Source organism: Colobus angolensis, unplaced genomic scaffold (assembly GCF_000951035.1).
Source record: "Colobus angolensis palliatus isolate OR3802 unplaced genomic scaffold, Cang.pa_1.0 Scaffold56, whole genome shotgun sequence".
In the NCBI taxonomy this organism is placed as follows: domain Eukaryota; kingdom Metazoa; phylum Chordata; class Mammalia; order Primates; family Cercopithecidae; genus Colobus; species Colobus angolensis.
Window position 1 is genome coordinate 12,307,651 of NW_012119154.1, and position 14,823 is coordinate 12,322,473.

General features: G+C 37.1%; 1 protein-coding gene across 4 annotated transcripts in view; it reads left to right on the forward strand.

Moving 5' to 3' along the window:
- TP63 (tumor protein p63) overlaps positions 1 to 14,823 on the forward strand; it is a 267,496-nt gene that overhangs the window by 104,958 nt on the left and 147,715 nt on the right. For all 4 annotated transcript variants that reach the window (XM_011961604.1, XM_011961606.1, XM_011961609.1 and 1 more), the window contains exons 2-3: positions 885 to 1,013; positions 1,789 to 1,921. In XM_011961604.1, coding sequence (XP_011816994.1) covers positions 885 to 1,013; positions 1,789 to 1,921 — 262 coding nt within the window. The remainder of the gene's footprint in view (positions 1 to 884; positions 1,014 to 1,788; positions 1,922 to 14,823) is intronic.

Here is a 14,823-nt window from a genome sequence, read left to right on the forward strand (position 1 = left end):
GGGCGAGGTGGGCGGGCGCCTGTTGTCCCAGCTACTCGGGAGGCTGAAGCAGGAGAATGGCATAAACCCGGGAGGTGGAGCTTGCAGTGAGCTGAGATCCAGCCACTGCACTCCAGCCTGGGTGACAGAGCGAGACTCTATCTCAAAAATAAAAAAAAATAAGTAAAGCAAACTTCAGGGCTCAGCAGCAAAATGAAGCAAACAGAAATAGGATTCATTTGCAAAGTGTTGAGATGTTTGCTTATTATTAAGTCTAACATACAATGCTACACTTTAATTAAGAACCACCCACACATCAAGGTAAGTAACTGGCGATAAAAAGATTAAAAAATATTAGGTCTGCAGGTTTGAGTTCATTGTCCCTGAGTGTGATTCTAAGATTGTGGTTATGGGAGGGACGATTAAACTGGGGAAAAAATTTAAATTTTCTGAGCTCATTTCTGTTTCCGGGTTCTGTTTCTTACCTGCTGGTGGCAGAATGGGCAGATAATCATTTGAGACTCTTACAAAATGGGTTTAATGATAGGTCAGACTTGCTGTCAGATTTAATGAGGAAATGTTTATTCTCTTTTCAAAACCTACAGAACACAGATGTTGGATAGTGGAGGGATAGAGCATAATAATACTATTAGTTAGGAAAGGAGAGCTTTGATAGAAGATGAGATTGTCTAGCGTTGGAGATCTGCCTGATTTTCTGGCAAAATTGGATTCATTACACTGCCTGAAGAAATGCCAATTGTGTAACTTGTAACATGTGCTACATATATACCTGCATGATTTTATAGATTCACTTGATGTTTTCATGATAGAGTATGCTTTAATGTAAATATTCAGTGTCATAAATACAGAAAGTATAATACTGGCTTCATTTTTGTCCTTTTAAGTTTCGTAGAAACCCCAGCTCATTTCTCTTGGAAAGAAAGTTATTACCGATCCACCATGTCCCAGAGCACACAGACAAATGAATTCCTCAGTCCAGAGGTTTTCCAGCATATCTGGGATTTTCTAGAACAGTAAGTATAAAACAAGCAAGAAATGTTATGCTTGAGCTAAATAGGTAAATGTGGGTGGTCAAAATATTGCTTAGTATGGTATGTTTTTTCTAGAATCAGTAGAAGTTATTTAGGAAAAGTTAATGACTCCAATGCCATCGCTTTGTTCAAAATTCAGTGGTGATTTTTTTCCATTTCTAACTCCAAAAGATCCTTACTAATCCAAGGTGATATAATTTTGGAGGGCCTAAGCCCTCCTGCTCCAAATTCACTTCCCCAATGTTTCTCTGATACTCAGAATCCATTCCTTTGGCTTGAAGACTTATCTACTTTTATAATGCAGGTATTCACTGAGAAGATAAAACACTAAATTGTGTTGTTTATACCTTGCTGTGAAAAGTATTATTATTATTTCTTTATTCAAAGCAGGTTTGGATAAGTGAATAAATTAAGAAAAGGTAAAAAGAGAATTTCAGCACACTGGAGACCCTTAGGAATAGAGTATAAAATACTCTATCACAGATGCAGCCATTATTTCCTGCATCATACCCAGTAATTATCTGAGGAGGGAGGAGGTCATGATCCCCATTTAACAAATGAGGATTGGATTTGAACTGCTTGAAATTACACATTTGATAAGTGATCGAGCCGGGACTCAAACCTAGGGCTTCTAACTTCAAGAAACCAATGAGCCTTGCTGACTTTGAATTAGAAAGTGCTTGTTGTTAACAACAGTATGAGTATGTTTCAGTCCCTTTCCATGCCTAACTCACTTTTTTTCTTTCCTATGTGTTAGGCCTATATGTTCAGTTCAGCCTATTGACTTGAACTTTGTGGATGAACCATCAGAAGATGGTGCGACAAATAAGATTGAGATTAGCATGGACTGTATCCGCATGCAGGACTCGGACCTGAGTGACCCCATGTGGGTGAGTGGCATGGGCTTTCTCTTCAGTCTTTGGGTCTATGCTATTTATAGCTCTGTTAAACCTGTCTTTTCAATAGTGTGTGAAAAGGCAAGTGGCTCTGAATGGCCAAGGCCTTTGGGAAGAGAGTCAACATTGTTAGCTGAGAGAAGATTTGGTGTGGATTATGGATTCTGGGTCTGCTTCAAATATCTATAATACATGTGTTTCCATTCGTGTGGGGAGGGAGATTATTTACATCTTTTATCTTGATCATTCCCCATGTCAACCCCAATTTAGAAAAGATGGTACCACCTCAAGGCTTTCTAGCTGGTAGGGACAGCAAAATAATATATATATATAAACATATATATATTATAAAATATCTAATATATATTATATAATATAATATATATTATATAAAAAATATATATATTTGACACAGTCTCACTCTGTCACCCAGGCTAGAGTGCAGAGTGCAGTGGCATGATCTCGGCTCATTGCAACCTCTGCTTCTCTGATTCAAGTGATTTTCCTGCCTCAGTCTCCCAAGTAGCTGGGATTACAGACATGCAACACCATACCTGGCTACTTTTTGTATTTTTAGTAGAGACAGGGTTTTGCCATATTGGTCAAGCTGTTCTTGAGCTCCTATCTTCCTGTGATCTGCCCACCTCAGCCTCCCAAAGTCCTGGGATTATAGGCATGAGCCACTGTGGCCAGCAAAGAATCAGATTTTAGATCTGAATCCGATCCAGAGCACTTTCTACCATAACAAACCACTTCTCTATCCTTCTTTAATGCAGGAGGAATTTATGCACAAGAATTCTATGTGCATATGTAGGTTTAAGTACCTGGTGATAGAATAAGAGGGAAGAAAAAACTAATACATGAAACAGGCTTTTCTTGGCTATACCACAGAGTCACTCATGATCTTAGGCCCCAGTTCCTCATTTATAAAGTGGTGAGATCATAGATGTTACATACTTCCCAGGTAAGCTAAGGAGTTTAATGGGTTAATCATATTAGAACACCTTTCTGAGATGTTTAGATTTCCTGTGTTTGTGCATTTTCATAATGTTGGTGGATTTTCTTTCTTTCTTTCTTTCTTTTTTTTATCACTTATTTACTGCACAAGTCCTGCTATCTTTTCTACCAAAAATTTCTAGAAAAATAGTGGGGCTAAGCTAGACAGTGGGATATCATAGAGTATCTGTTGACAAGATTAAGGGGAATGATTTTAAAACGGCTTACCTTGTTCGATATGTTTTACTGGAATTTTTGCTGTGTACATTTGGATATAGAATGTACTGCTTAATATTGGGAGGAAGTCAAGTGGAGAAAGGCAAGAGGAAACCAAAAAAATGAAAGTTATAACTCAGTAAATACATAGATGTTTTGTCACTAATTTGATTAGGGAAAAATACATTTTTTCATTGGCCCCTTTCATTCCAAGACAGATACAGTTCTCAATCCTTGAGCTAGTGAAATGAAACTATCAAATAATTCCAGGGGCAGGTCATTCAAGGCCTTGGAATAGATCATAATTCAACATAAATATGTGTAAACTCTGATGTGACAGGTAAAAATTAGGACATTCCCAATTTTCGTAAAATATCATCTCTTAAGTTGATGGATAGGGTCCGCCTAGGAAAGCCCGTTATTCTCTCCAGGGATTTTCTATTCTGAGTCTTGGACTCATAAAAGTTGGCGAAAAGTTAAAGAAGTTAAAAAATGAACACTTTTCTCTTACACACTGAAGCATGTAGTTTTTTGCTTGTTTTTTGAATTTTGTTTTTTGATGAGCAGAGTCTCCCTCTGTCTCCCAGGCTGTACTGCAGTGGTATAATCTCGGCTCACTGCAACCTCTGCCTCCTGGGTTCAAGCGATTCTCCTGCCCCAGCCTCCTGAGTAGCTGGGATTACAGGCGTGCGCCACCACGCCCAGCTAATTTTTATATTTTTAGTAGAGACGGGGTTTCACCCATGTTGGCCAGGCTGGTCTCGAACTCCTGACCTCAGGTGATCCACCCGACTCGGCCTCCTAAAGTGCTGGGATTACAGGTGTGAGCCACCACACCCATTTCTAGCATGTAGTGTCTTAATGTGCCATGTTGTTTCTTACTTCCTTATATTCTTGGAAATGTTCTCCTGGAGGATAGCATTCATTTTTTCTCATCTCTGGATAATTCTTCTTTGCCCTGTAATGCTTAATAATTACTTCTTACACAGTGTTGTAGTTGTTCATTTGTCCTAAAGGAGGACAGGGCTGTGCTTGTCATGCCCAGTGCTTGAAGGTACACAGCGGGTCCCCATAGGAGGAGATTCAGAAAGAGCTAAAAGACAAAATGAAACCAAATGAGGTTTCGCCAGTGAGGTAAACGAAATAGCGCACTTGGAGGCATCTGTATTGAAAGGAACATAAAGGTAGAGTGAGAAATAATTTAACTGAGTAAACTTGCCTATCTGTGGCTGCTCTGTCAAAAAAAAAAAAAAAAAAAAACCCTATGACTATTCCAACATTTTTATATCCTCATATATGTCCATGTGTCAAGGCCACAAAAATGGAGTTGGATAACAACAATGGAAAAATGGTAAACTTACCCAGGATGTTAATGGCTAGTGTTCTGGTTTAGAAAGTAGGGAGTAGGATCCTTTCAGATTTCTAGTCTTTCTGAACTGCTACAACAACTGGTGTGAGGCTCTTTTTCCCGTTACTTGGTAGCATATTTTCTTTACTCTTTTCCATGTATAGGTTAATAGCTAAATAATTCCTAAAGTCTGCAAATAAACTCCTTTCCTCTTAAATACAATATTCATTAAGTGAGGATCTTAGCCAAGCATTCTCTCACTATACAAGAAATAGGGACTTATGGACATGAAAAAATATGTCAGATTCTTAGAGATAGAAATCTTGAAATTGAGAAATTTAACCCAGTTTTACTGATTTTTTTGATACAACCTAAACATTGATAACTAGTCATGAAATGGAATCACCATGTTTTGTTCTGATTGTTAGCAAAGGATATTTGAATGGCAGAGAATGTGTGCCTTTTTAATTCGAATTATTTTAATATCACTGAAAAATGAACTCCATTGGGTTAGTAAATAAAGGTGAGTGGAGTCTCTCCAAACAATTTGACATTTCAGTCTGTTTTCAAGGAACTTCTAAGTTCTTGATTCTGTTGTCCAGTATGTCAGTTTAGGCCAGGTGCATTGGCTCAAGTCTATAATCTCAACACTTTGGGAGGCTGAGGCAGGTGGATCACCTGAGGTCAGGAGTTTGAGACCAGCCTGGCCAACATGGTGAAACCCCGTCTCTACTAAAAATACAAAAATTAGCTGAGCGTGTTGGTGGGTGCCTGTAGTCCCAGATACTCAGAAGGCTGAGGCAGGAGAATCACTTGAGCCTGGGAGGCAGAGGCTGCAGTGAGCCAAGATAGTGCCATTGTACTCCAGCCTGGGCAACAAGAGCAAAATTCCATCTCAAAAAAAAAAAAAAGAAAAAAAGAAAAAGAATATGTTACTTTATATCCCATGTTTGTATTATTCATAGACTGTGTAAGCATGCCTGTCATGTCTTCACGAGGTAGATAATAATATTAACACTTAAAAGTTCTCCCAGAATGATTGATGCTAACTACATAACTCTTACTTTTGCAATTTTTTTTTTATTCTTTGTAAACTTTGAAGGAAACCCTTTAACCTGTATCGGATTCTTCCCTAGGGAGTTGGTGGTAATTATTTAAAACTATTCCATTTTATAAATAGTTGTTGAATCATCCCAGATATATGTGAGGAGGCTTCAGCTCTAAGTATCAAAAACCAATACCTATGTAGCCTATTTGTGTCTGGAAAGGCTTAGGCAACAGCCCTTAGCATAATGCCCTACATCTTATATAATCCAAGATTCATAGATATATCAAGCACATACAGTAGGTCTAGTCGTAATAATTTTGCACCTATGATCTTTGTGACACAGATCATGGTCTCTATACTTGAGAAGATGTGTATAAAAGGCAAATGTGTATAAAATTATCTATGAAAAGTAGTTAGATATATGTGTTTATGTGTTTTTATAAGACACAGAAAAAGGAATGATTTAGTGTGCCTGAGACTGGCAACACATTGCAGAGAAAGCAATTTTCTATTTAGGCCTGAAAATATGAATCAAATTATCAAAACAGGGAAAGGAAAAATAATCAGGTTTGGGTATAAAAATAATTGACTATAAAAACATAATGTGAAGCTCATAAGTATTAAAAGATAAGACTAAAAAATTGGCTAAAGTTCATATTAAAAAGACATAAACTTTAGAAATTGTAATTCATGACAAAAGCTTAACAACCCCAATAAACTTAAGTATTCAAAATTTAATAAGAGAGATAAATTTCTCCAGTTGGAAAAAGATATAGGCAATTCACAAATGATTAATGTACAAATGTTTAACAGATTCGAAGTGTTCAAACTCTCCACTAATAAAAAATTGGGGAATTGAAATAATGAGGTTAATTATTATATCTTTCTGATCAGCAAAAATTTTAATGATAATAACCAATGCTGGTGAGATTGTTGAGAAACAGGCAACCTTTTCATTTCTTATGAGAATATAAATTGAAATAATATATTGGAAGGCAATTTGTCCATTCTAATTTGTTTAATTTTAAAGACATTTTCCCTTTGACCTATAAATTCCAGTTTTAAATATTTATTCCACAAAACTATTCAAATATAAATAAGGACCTACACACACACACACACGGAGAGAGAGAGAGAGACAGACAGAAAGAAACGAAGACTTCATTGCAGCATTGTTTAAAATAACTAAAATGGGAAGTCCAGGTAAAATTTTATAGCCTTTAAAGTTTTAGAAAGGAGTCTTCAAAGTGGTCAGCTGGATTCATCATGTGCACCTACTCCATGGAGAGGAGCCAAAATGGCAAGTAGATTGTCACATTTTGAATAGATCATCTAAGGGAGAAAACTGGAATTCAACAGAAAAGTGACAGGAAGCACCAAAAACAAAAAGAAAGGAAAGGGAAGTGAGGGCTCGCTGGGAGCCTGGAGAGGCTCCCTAATGTTGGGCAAGGGTAAATGGGAGACCCTTCACAGTCCACATTCCCACCACAGGCTCCTATAGTGCTAGCCAAAGAAGAACCCTTTGACCGTCATGGACCCTGAGACTAATATAAGGAGCTGAAGACCACTCAACAGTATTGCTTCTGAGAGAGAGAGCTCATGCTGAATCCCACAAACCTCTGAGTCCTAGGCATGACACCATTTCAAAGACCCAGCCCCCACCAGACTGCATCCTACCCTGATGCCCAACAGCCCATGCATCTCCACATCCTTGAAGCACCATTGACATTCCCTGGCTGGATTGGCTGCCACCAAGACTGAGGCAAGAGCCACAGGCAGCGACCCCTTCATCCCACAATAGAGTAGCAGCCACATATTTTCATGTACCTCAGGATAAATTTCTGTGCCCACAGCTGCTGCCACTGTGGTGGGGCTGAGATGCAAGCAAAGTACACACTCTCAAAGCAGCTCTTTCCTTTCCAGTAGGAGGGCCATGGTCTACAGCTGCTGTGGCCCTTACCTTAACATTGTACTGGCCTCCCAGGGGATCACCCTGCTTCTGCTTACCACAACCAGTGCCCGCACACACCACCAGGGGGCCTAAGGACAGGTTCGCCCAGCTCGGTCCTACCTCTCAGTGCCCAGGAACACCATCTAGGGGCCTGAAGATTGCCCATTTCAGTATACCACCATTGGCACCTGAGCATCCCTTCTGGTCATGCCCACCCAACCACTGCTGCTAGCACCATAACTGCCACCAACTTACACACATCACCTGCAGGCTTGGGGGCTGGCCCACTCAGGCTGGCACAGCCACTGTCAATATCAGTGTGGAAGATTTGGGTCCCAGAGGGTTGCCTCGCCACTGCAAATGCCATTACCCATAACATGCCAGCCCCCCAGGGACTCAAGAACCTCCCTACCCATCTACTTACCACTGCCATTTGAACCACCTGAGCAAGCCACCCAGGGGCCCCAAAATTGGCTTGCCTGGATTCACTAACAATGGTACCAGTGTACACTGCCCTAGGGTCCAAGGACAGGCACACTCAGCCCGCTACTGCTACTGCAGGTGTCCAAAGGCTGGCCTACTTGTTGTCCAAACCCCAGCAAAAGTTTACTACAGCCTCCACTAACAACCATACCCTAAGCCACGAAGGAAATAATAGACACCGCTGATGCTGTTTACAACTGAAGATATTATACAGAGGCTACAGGACAGTACATACTGAGAATAGAAGCCAAAATTTCCTACCCATCTAATTTCATAGATAACATCTTCCGGAAAATGTCCTCCTCTATGAAAGCAAATTCAAAAAAATTATAAGAAATGATTATTCTACCAGATGTGCATATACCAATATCAAGACACAGGAAGCATGAAAAGGCAGGAAAATATGACACCACCAAAGGAACACAATAATTCTCCAGCAATAAATCCTAGTAAAAATTATTAAAGTCATAAAATAAATTCAAAATATTGATACTAAGAAGCTCAGTGAGATGTAGGAGAATATTAAAAAGCAATAGAAGTCAGAAAGATAATTCAGGATATAAATGAGACATTTACCAAAGAGATAGATATCATTAATAGAACCAAACAGGCTAAGCGCGGTGGCTCATGCCTATAATCCCAGCACTTCAGGAGGCCGATGTGGACAAATCACAAGGTCAAGAGATTGAGACTATCCTGGTCAACATGGTGAAACCCTGTCTCTCCTAAAACTACAAAAATTATCTGGGTGTGGTGGCATATGCCTGTAATCCCAACTACTCAGGAGGCTGAGATAGGAGAATCACATCAACCTGGGAGGCAGAGGTTGCAGTGAGCCAGGATTGCACCACTGTACTCCAGCCTGGGTGACAAGAGTGAAACTCTGTCTCAAAAAAAAAAAAAAGAAATTCAGAAACTGAAGAATTTACTAAGTGAAACACAAAATACATTTGAAAACTTCAGCAATAGACTAGATCAAGCAGAAGAAAGGATCTCAGAAATTGAATACAGGTTTTTAAAAAATAACCCAGTTAGATAAAAATGAAAACAGAAGAATAAAAGAAAAAAAGATCAAAGCAAGCATAACATATAAGATACCACAAAGGGACAAAACATTAGAATTTTTGGTGTTTCTGAATCCAATAAAAGGATTAGAAAACCTATTTAACAAAATAATTCATGAAAACTTCCCAAGTTTAGCAAGATATTAATATACCCAGATATGAGGTTCAGAGCTCTCTAAGTAGACACAGTTCAGAAAGGTTTTCTCTACAGCACATTATAGTCAAACTTTCAAAAGGCAAAGAGAGAATTCTAAAAGCAGCAAAAAATAAATAAATAAACAAATAAAAGTTTAGTCACCTATAAAGAGACCCCCATCAGACAAAGGGTGGGTTGCTCAGCAGAAACCCACAGGCCAGGAGCAAATAGAATGATGTATTCTAAGTGCTGAAAGAAAAAAAATGTCAGCCAAGGATATTATACTCAACAAAGTTATCCTTCATTAATGAAGAAGATATACTCTTTCCCTATAAGCCAAAGATGAGAGAATTTATTGCTACTAGACTGGCCTACAAGAAATGCTTAAGAGAATTCTATTCCCTGAAAGCAAGGGAAGGATATTTACCACCAAGAAAACACATAAAAATATAAACAACACTGATACAACAAACGCAAAAACAAGGAAAAGTCTCAAATGTTAACACTACAGAAAACAACCAAATCACAATTATGAAAAAAAAAAAAAGAATAATCAAAGCATATGTAACATATAACATAAAGTGACCAACTGTTAGAGAAAGAAGGGAACAAAGACTACACAAAGGCAGTAATTAATGGCAGGTATCAGTCCTCATATATTAATAACAACCTTCAATCTAAATGGAATATACTTTCCACTCAAAAGATACAGACTGAATAGATTTTTTAAAAGAACCAAATATAATATGTATTATATATTATATAAATATATATGATATATTAATACATATATACACATACACACAACAAACTCATCTCACCTGGAAAGACATACATAGATTGAAAGATGGAAGAATAAATGGAAGAAAAGGAATGAAAAAAGGCATTTCATGCATGTGGAAACCAAACACTAGCAGGACTAGCTACACTTCCATCAGATAAAACAGATTTTAAGGAAAAAAAAAAAAAGAAACAAAGGTCATTATGTAATAATAAAGTAATCAATTTAGCAAGGGGATATAACAATTCTAAATATTTATGTACTCAACACTAGAGCACCCATATATATATAAAGCATATATTATTAGATCTAAAGGTAGAGAAAGACTTCAGTACAATAATAGTTAGAAACTTCAACACTACACTCGCAGCATTAGACAAATCATCTAGAAAGTTAACAAAGAAATATGGGATTTGAACTGCACAGTAGACCAAATTGCCCTGATGGACATTTACAGAACATGTTTACCAACAGCTATGGAGTTCACATTCTTCTTATTAGCACAAGGAACATTCTCAAAGATAGATCATATATTAGGACACAAAATAGATCTCAAAAATTTTTTAAAAATTGAAATTACATCAAGTTTCTTCATAGACAATAGTGGAATAAAGCTAGAAAAACAATAGCAAGAAGAACTTTGTAAATTGTACAGATACAGGCAAATTAAATAACATGTTTCTAATCTTTGGGTCAAGAAAGAGGAAATTAAAAAATTTCCTGAAACAAATGAAAATTGAAACACAATGTATCAAAAACCTATGAGATACAACAAAAGCAGTGCTAACAGGGAAGTTTATAGTAATAAATGCCTATATCAATAAGGTAAAAAGATTTCACATAAGCAATCCAACAATGTGTACCTTAAGGAAATGGAAAAGCAAGTACAACCCAGATAGAAGATTAGTAGAAGGAAAGAAATAGTAAAGATCAGAGCAAAACTAAACAAAATATAGACTAAAAAAAATTACAAAGGACCAATAAAACCAAAAGTTGGCTTTTTGAAAAGATAAACAAAATTGATAAACCACTTGCTAGACTAACCCAGATAAAAATAGAGAAGACTCAAGCAAAATCAGAAATGAAAAATATATCACAGACAGGCAAAAGATCATCAGAGATTATAATGAACAACTATATACTAAGAAGCTGGAAAACCAACGAGAAATTGACAAGTTCCTGGACACATTGCAACCTGCTAAGGTTGAATAGGAATAAATAGAAGACCTGACTAGACCAATAACAAGTCATGAGATTGAATCAGTAACCTACCTGTAAAAAGTCCAGTACTAGATGGCTTCACTACCAAATTCTACCAAACTTTCAAAGAACTAACACCAATTTTTCTCAAACTATTTCAAAGAATTGAAGAGGTGGGCATTGTCTTTAACACATTCTGTGAGGCTAGCATTAACCTGATACTGAGACCAGACAAGGACATAAAAAGAAGAAAAAAAAAAAACTATAAACCATATTGCTGATGAACATAGATGCAAAAATGTTCAGCAAAATACTAGCAAACTGAACCAATAGCACATTGAAAAAATGATACATCAGGATCAAGTAGGATGTATCCCAGAAATGTAAGGATGATTCAACATATGCAAATCTATAAATGTAATACATCAATAGGATGAAAGATGAAAACCATATGGTGATCCCTATAGATAAAAAAAGAAGCATTTGATAAAATTTGACATCTCTTTATGATAAAAAAAAAAAACTCTCAATAAACTAGGCATAGGAGAAACATGCCTCTACATAATGATGGCTATATATGACTAATCCACAGCTAACATCACACTGAATGGGGAGATGCTAAAAGCCTTTCCTCTAAGAACTGGAACAAGAAAAGGCTGCTTCTAGCACTCCTATTTAACATCACACTGAAAGTCCTAGTCAGAGAAGTAAAGCAAGAGAAGGAAATAAAAGGCATGCAGACTGGAAAAGAGGAAGTCAAATTGTTTGTCTTTGCTGATGATATATCTAAGAAAACCTACACTCATCCTAAAAACTCTTAGATTTGATAAATGAATTCAATATAGTTGCAGGATACAAAATCAAAATACAAAAATCGGTAGCATTTCTATACATCAATAACAAACTAGCTGAGAAAGAAAGAAGGCAATTTCACTTACAATAACAACAAAAGTAAAATACCTAGGAGTAAATTTAACCAAGAAGGCAAAAATATCTCTACAAAGAAAACTACAACAGAAGAAGAAGAGGAAGAGGAGGAGGAGGAGGAGGAAGAGGAGGAAGAGGGAGGAGGAGGAGGAGGAAGAAATGGAATGACGTTCCATGCTCATGGATGGGAAAAATGAAAATGGTTAAAATGACCATGCTGCCCAAAGCAATCTATAGATTCAAAGCAGTTCCTATCGAAATGCCAATATTATTTTTCACAGAAAAGAAAAATCCTAGAAATCATATGGAACAAAAAAGAGCTCAAATATCCAAAGCATTCTAGAGCAAAAAGAACAAAACTGGAAGCATCACACTAACTGGCTTTAAAATACATTACAAGCCTAACCAACAGAGCATGACACTGGTATAAAAACAGATACATAGACCAATGGGACATAATAGAAAATCCAAAAATAAATTCAATATTTCCAGCTAACTGATTTTCAACAAGCGCACAAATAACATACACTGGGGAAAGGACACACTCTTCAATAAGTGGCACTGGGAAAACTGGATATTCATATGCAGAAGAATGAAACTGGATCCCCAACTCTCACCACATACAAAAATCAGCACGGATAAAAGACTTAAATGTAAGATCTAAAACTATAAACCACTAGAAGAAAACACAGAACACTTCAGAATGTTGGTCTAGGTGGAGATTGTTACGGGTAAGCCCTCAAAAGCAAAGACAAAAAAAAAAAAAAAATAGACAAATGGGACAATTTAAACTAAAAATGAGGCTATTAAACTAAAAAGCTTCTGCACAGCAAAGAAGGCAATTAACAGAATGAGGAAACATCTGCTGAATGGAAGAAAATATTTGAAATTACCCATCCGCCTTGGGACTACTATCCAGAATATATGAGGAACTCAAGTCAACAGTAAAAAATAATCCTGTAAAAATGAGATTACTGACATCGAAAGATATGAAAAGACATTTTTAAAAAAATGTAAAAATGGCCAATAACTATATGAAATTGTCAGTGTCACTAATCATCAGGTAAATGCAAATCAAAATCAAAATGAGATATCATATCCCAGTTAGCTTATTTTTCAAACGACAAAAAATCACAGATGTTATTGAGGATGCAGAGAAAAGGGAACTCTTACTCACTATTGGTAGGAATGTCAATTAATATAACCACTACAGAAAATAGTATGGAGAGTTCTCAAAAATTTAAAAACTATCATAAAATCCAGAAGTCCCACTACTAAATATTTATCCAAAGGAAAAGAAATCAGTATATCAAGAAGGATACATGCACTTGCATGTTTATTGCAATATGATTCACCTATGTGTCCATCAATTAATAAATACAATTTGGTGTATATATACACAATGGAATACTATTCAGCTATAAAAAAGGAATGAAGGCCAGTCAGGCAGTGGCTCACGCCTGTAATCCCAGCACTTTGGGAGCCCAAGGCAGGTGGATCACGAGGTCAGGAGATCGAGACCATCCTGGCTAACAAGGTGAAACCCGGTCCTTACTAAAAATACAAAAAAAATAGCCAGGCATGGCGGCGGGCACCTATAGTCCCAGCTACTCGGGAGACTGAGGCAGGAGAATCACTTGAACTTGGGAGACAGAGCTTTCAGTGAGCCGAGATCCCACCACTGCACTGCAGCCTGGGCGACAGAGTGAGACTCTGTCTCAGGAAAAAAAAAAAGGAATGAAATATTTTCATTTTCAGCTATGTGGATGGAACTGGGAGTCATTGTGCTAAGTGAAATAAGGCACAGAAAGGCAAATATAAGTTCTCACTCATAAGTAGGAGCTTAAAAATTTATCTCAGGGAAGTAGAGAGTAGAATGGCAAATAACAGAGGCTGGGTACGGTGTGTTGTTGGAAAGGGGTAATGAAAAGAGAATGGTCAATGTGTACAAACATACATTATAGAAAAAGCAGAATAGGGTGGCTATAATTACCAACAATATATTATATATTTCAAAGTAGATAAAGGAGAGGACTTGAAATGTTCTCAACACACAAAAATGATAAATACTCAAGGTATTGAATACTCCAGACATACTAACTTAATCGCTGCACATTCTATGCGTGTAACAAAATAGCATATATATCCCATAAACATGTAAAATATTATGTATCAATTAAAAAATATTGAGGATCCCAAAAGGTAATAAAACTTGGGACTCTGATAGGAAGGAAACTATAAAGCAAATAATAGTTAACCCCACCATTGAGAGACGATAGTAGTAGTTATGATGTGTAGTCGTTTTTATCTTGATCATATTGTTTATGATCCTTGGTGGAACTTCTGTATTTGTTTGGTATAAAATGCCTTTTATTTTTTTTATTTTTTTATTTTGCTTTCAGTTCTAGGGTACATGTGCACCACGTGCAGATTTCTTACATAGGTATACATGTGCCATGTTGGTTTGCTGCACCCATCAACTTGTCATTTATATTAAGTATTTCTCCTAATGTTATCCCTCCCCTAGGCTCCCACCTGCTGACAGATCCTGGTGTGTGATGTTGCCTGCCCTGTGTCTGAGTGTTCTGATTGTTCAATTCCCACCTATGAGTGAGAACATGCAGCGTTTGGTTTTCTGTCCTTGTGATAGTTCGCTGAGAATGATCATTTCCAACTTCATCCATGTCCCTGCAAAGGACATGAATTCATCATTTTTTATGGCTGCATAGTATTCCATGGTGTATAT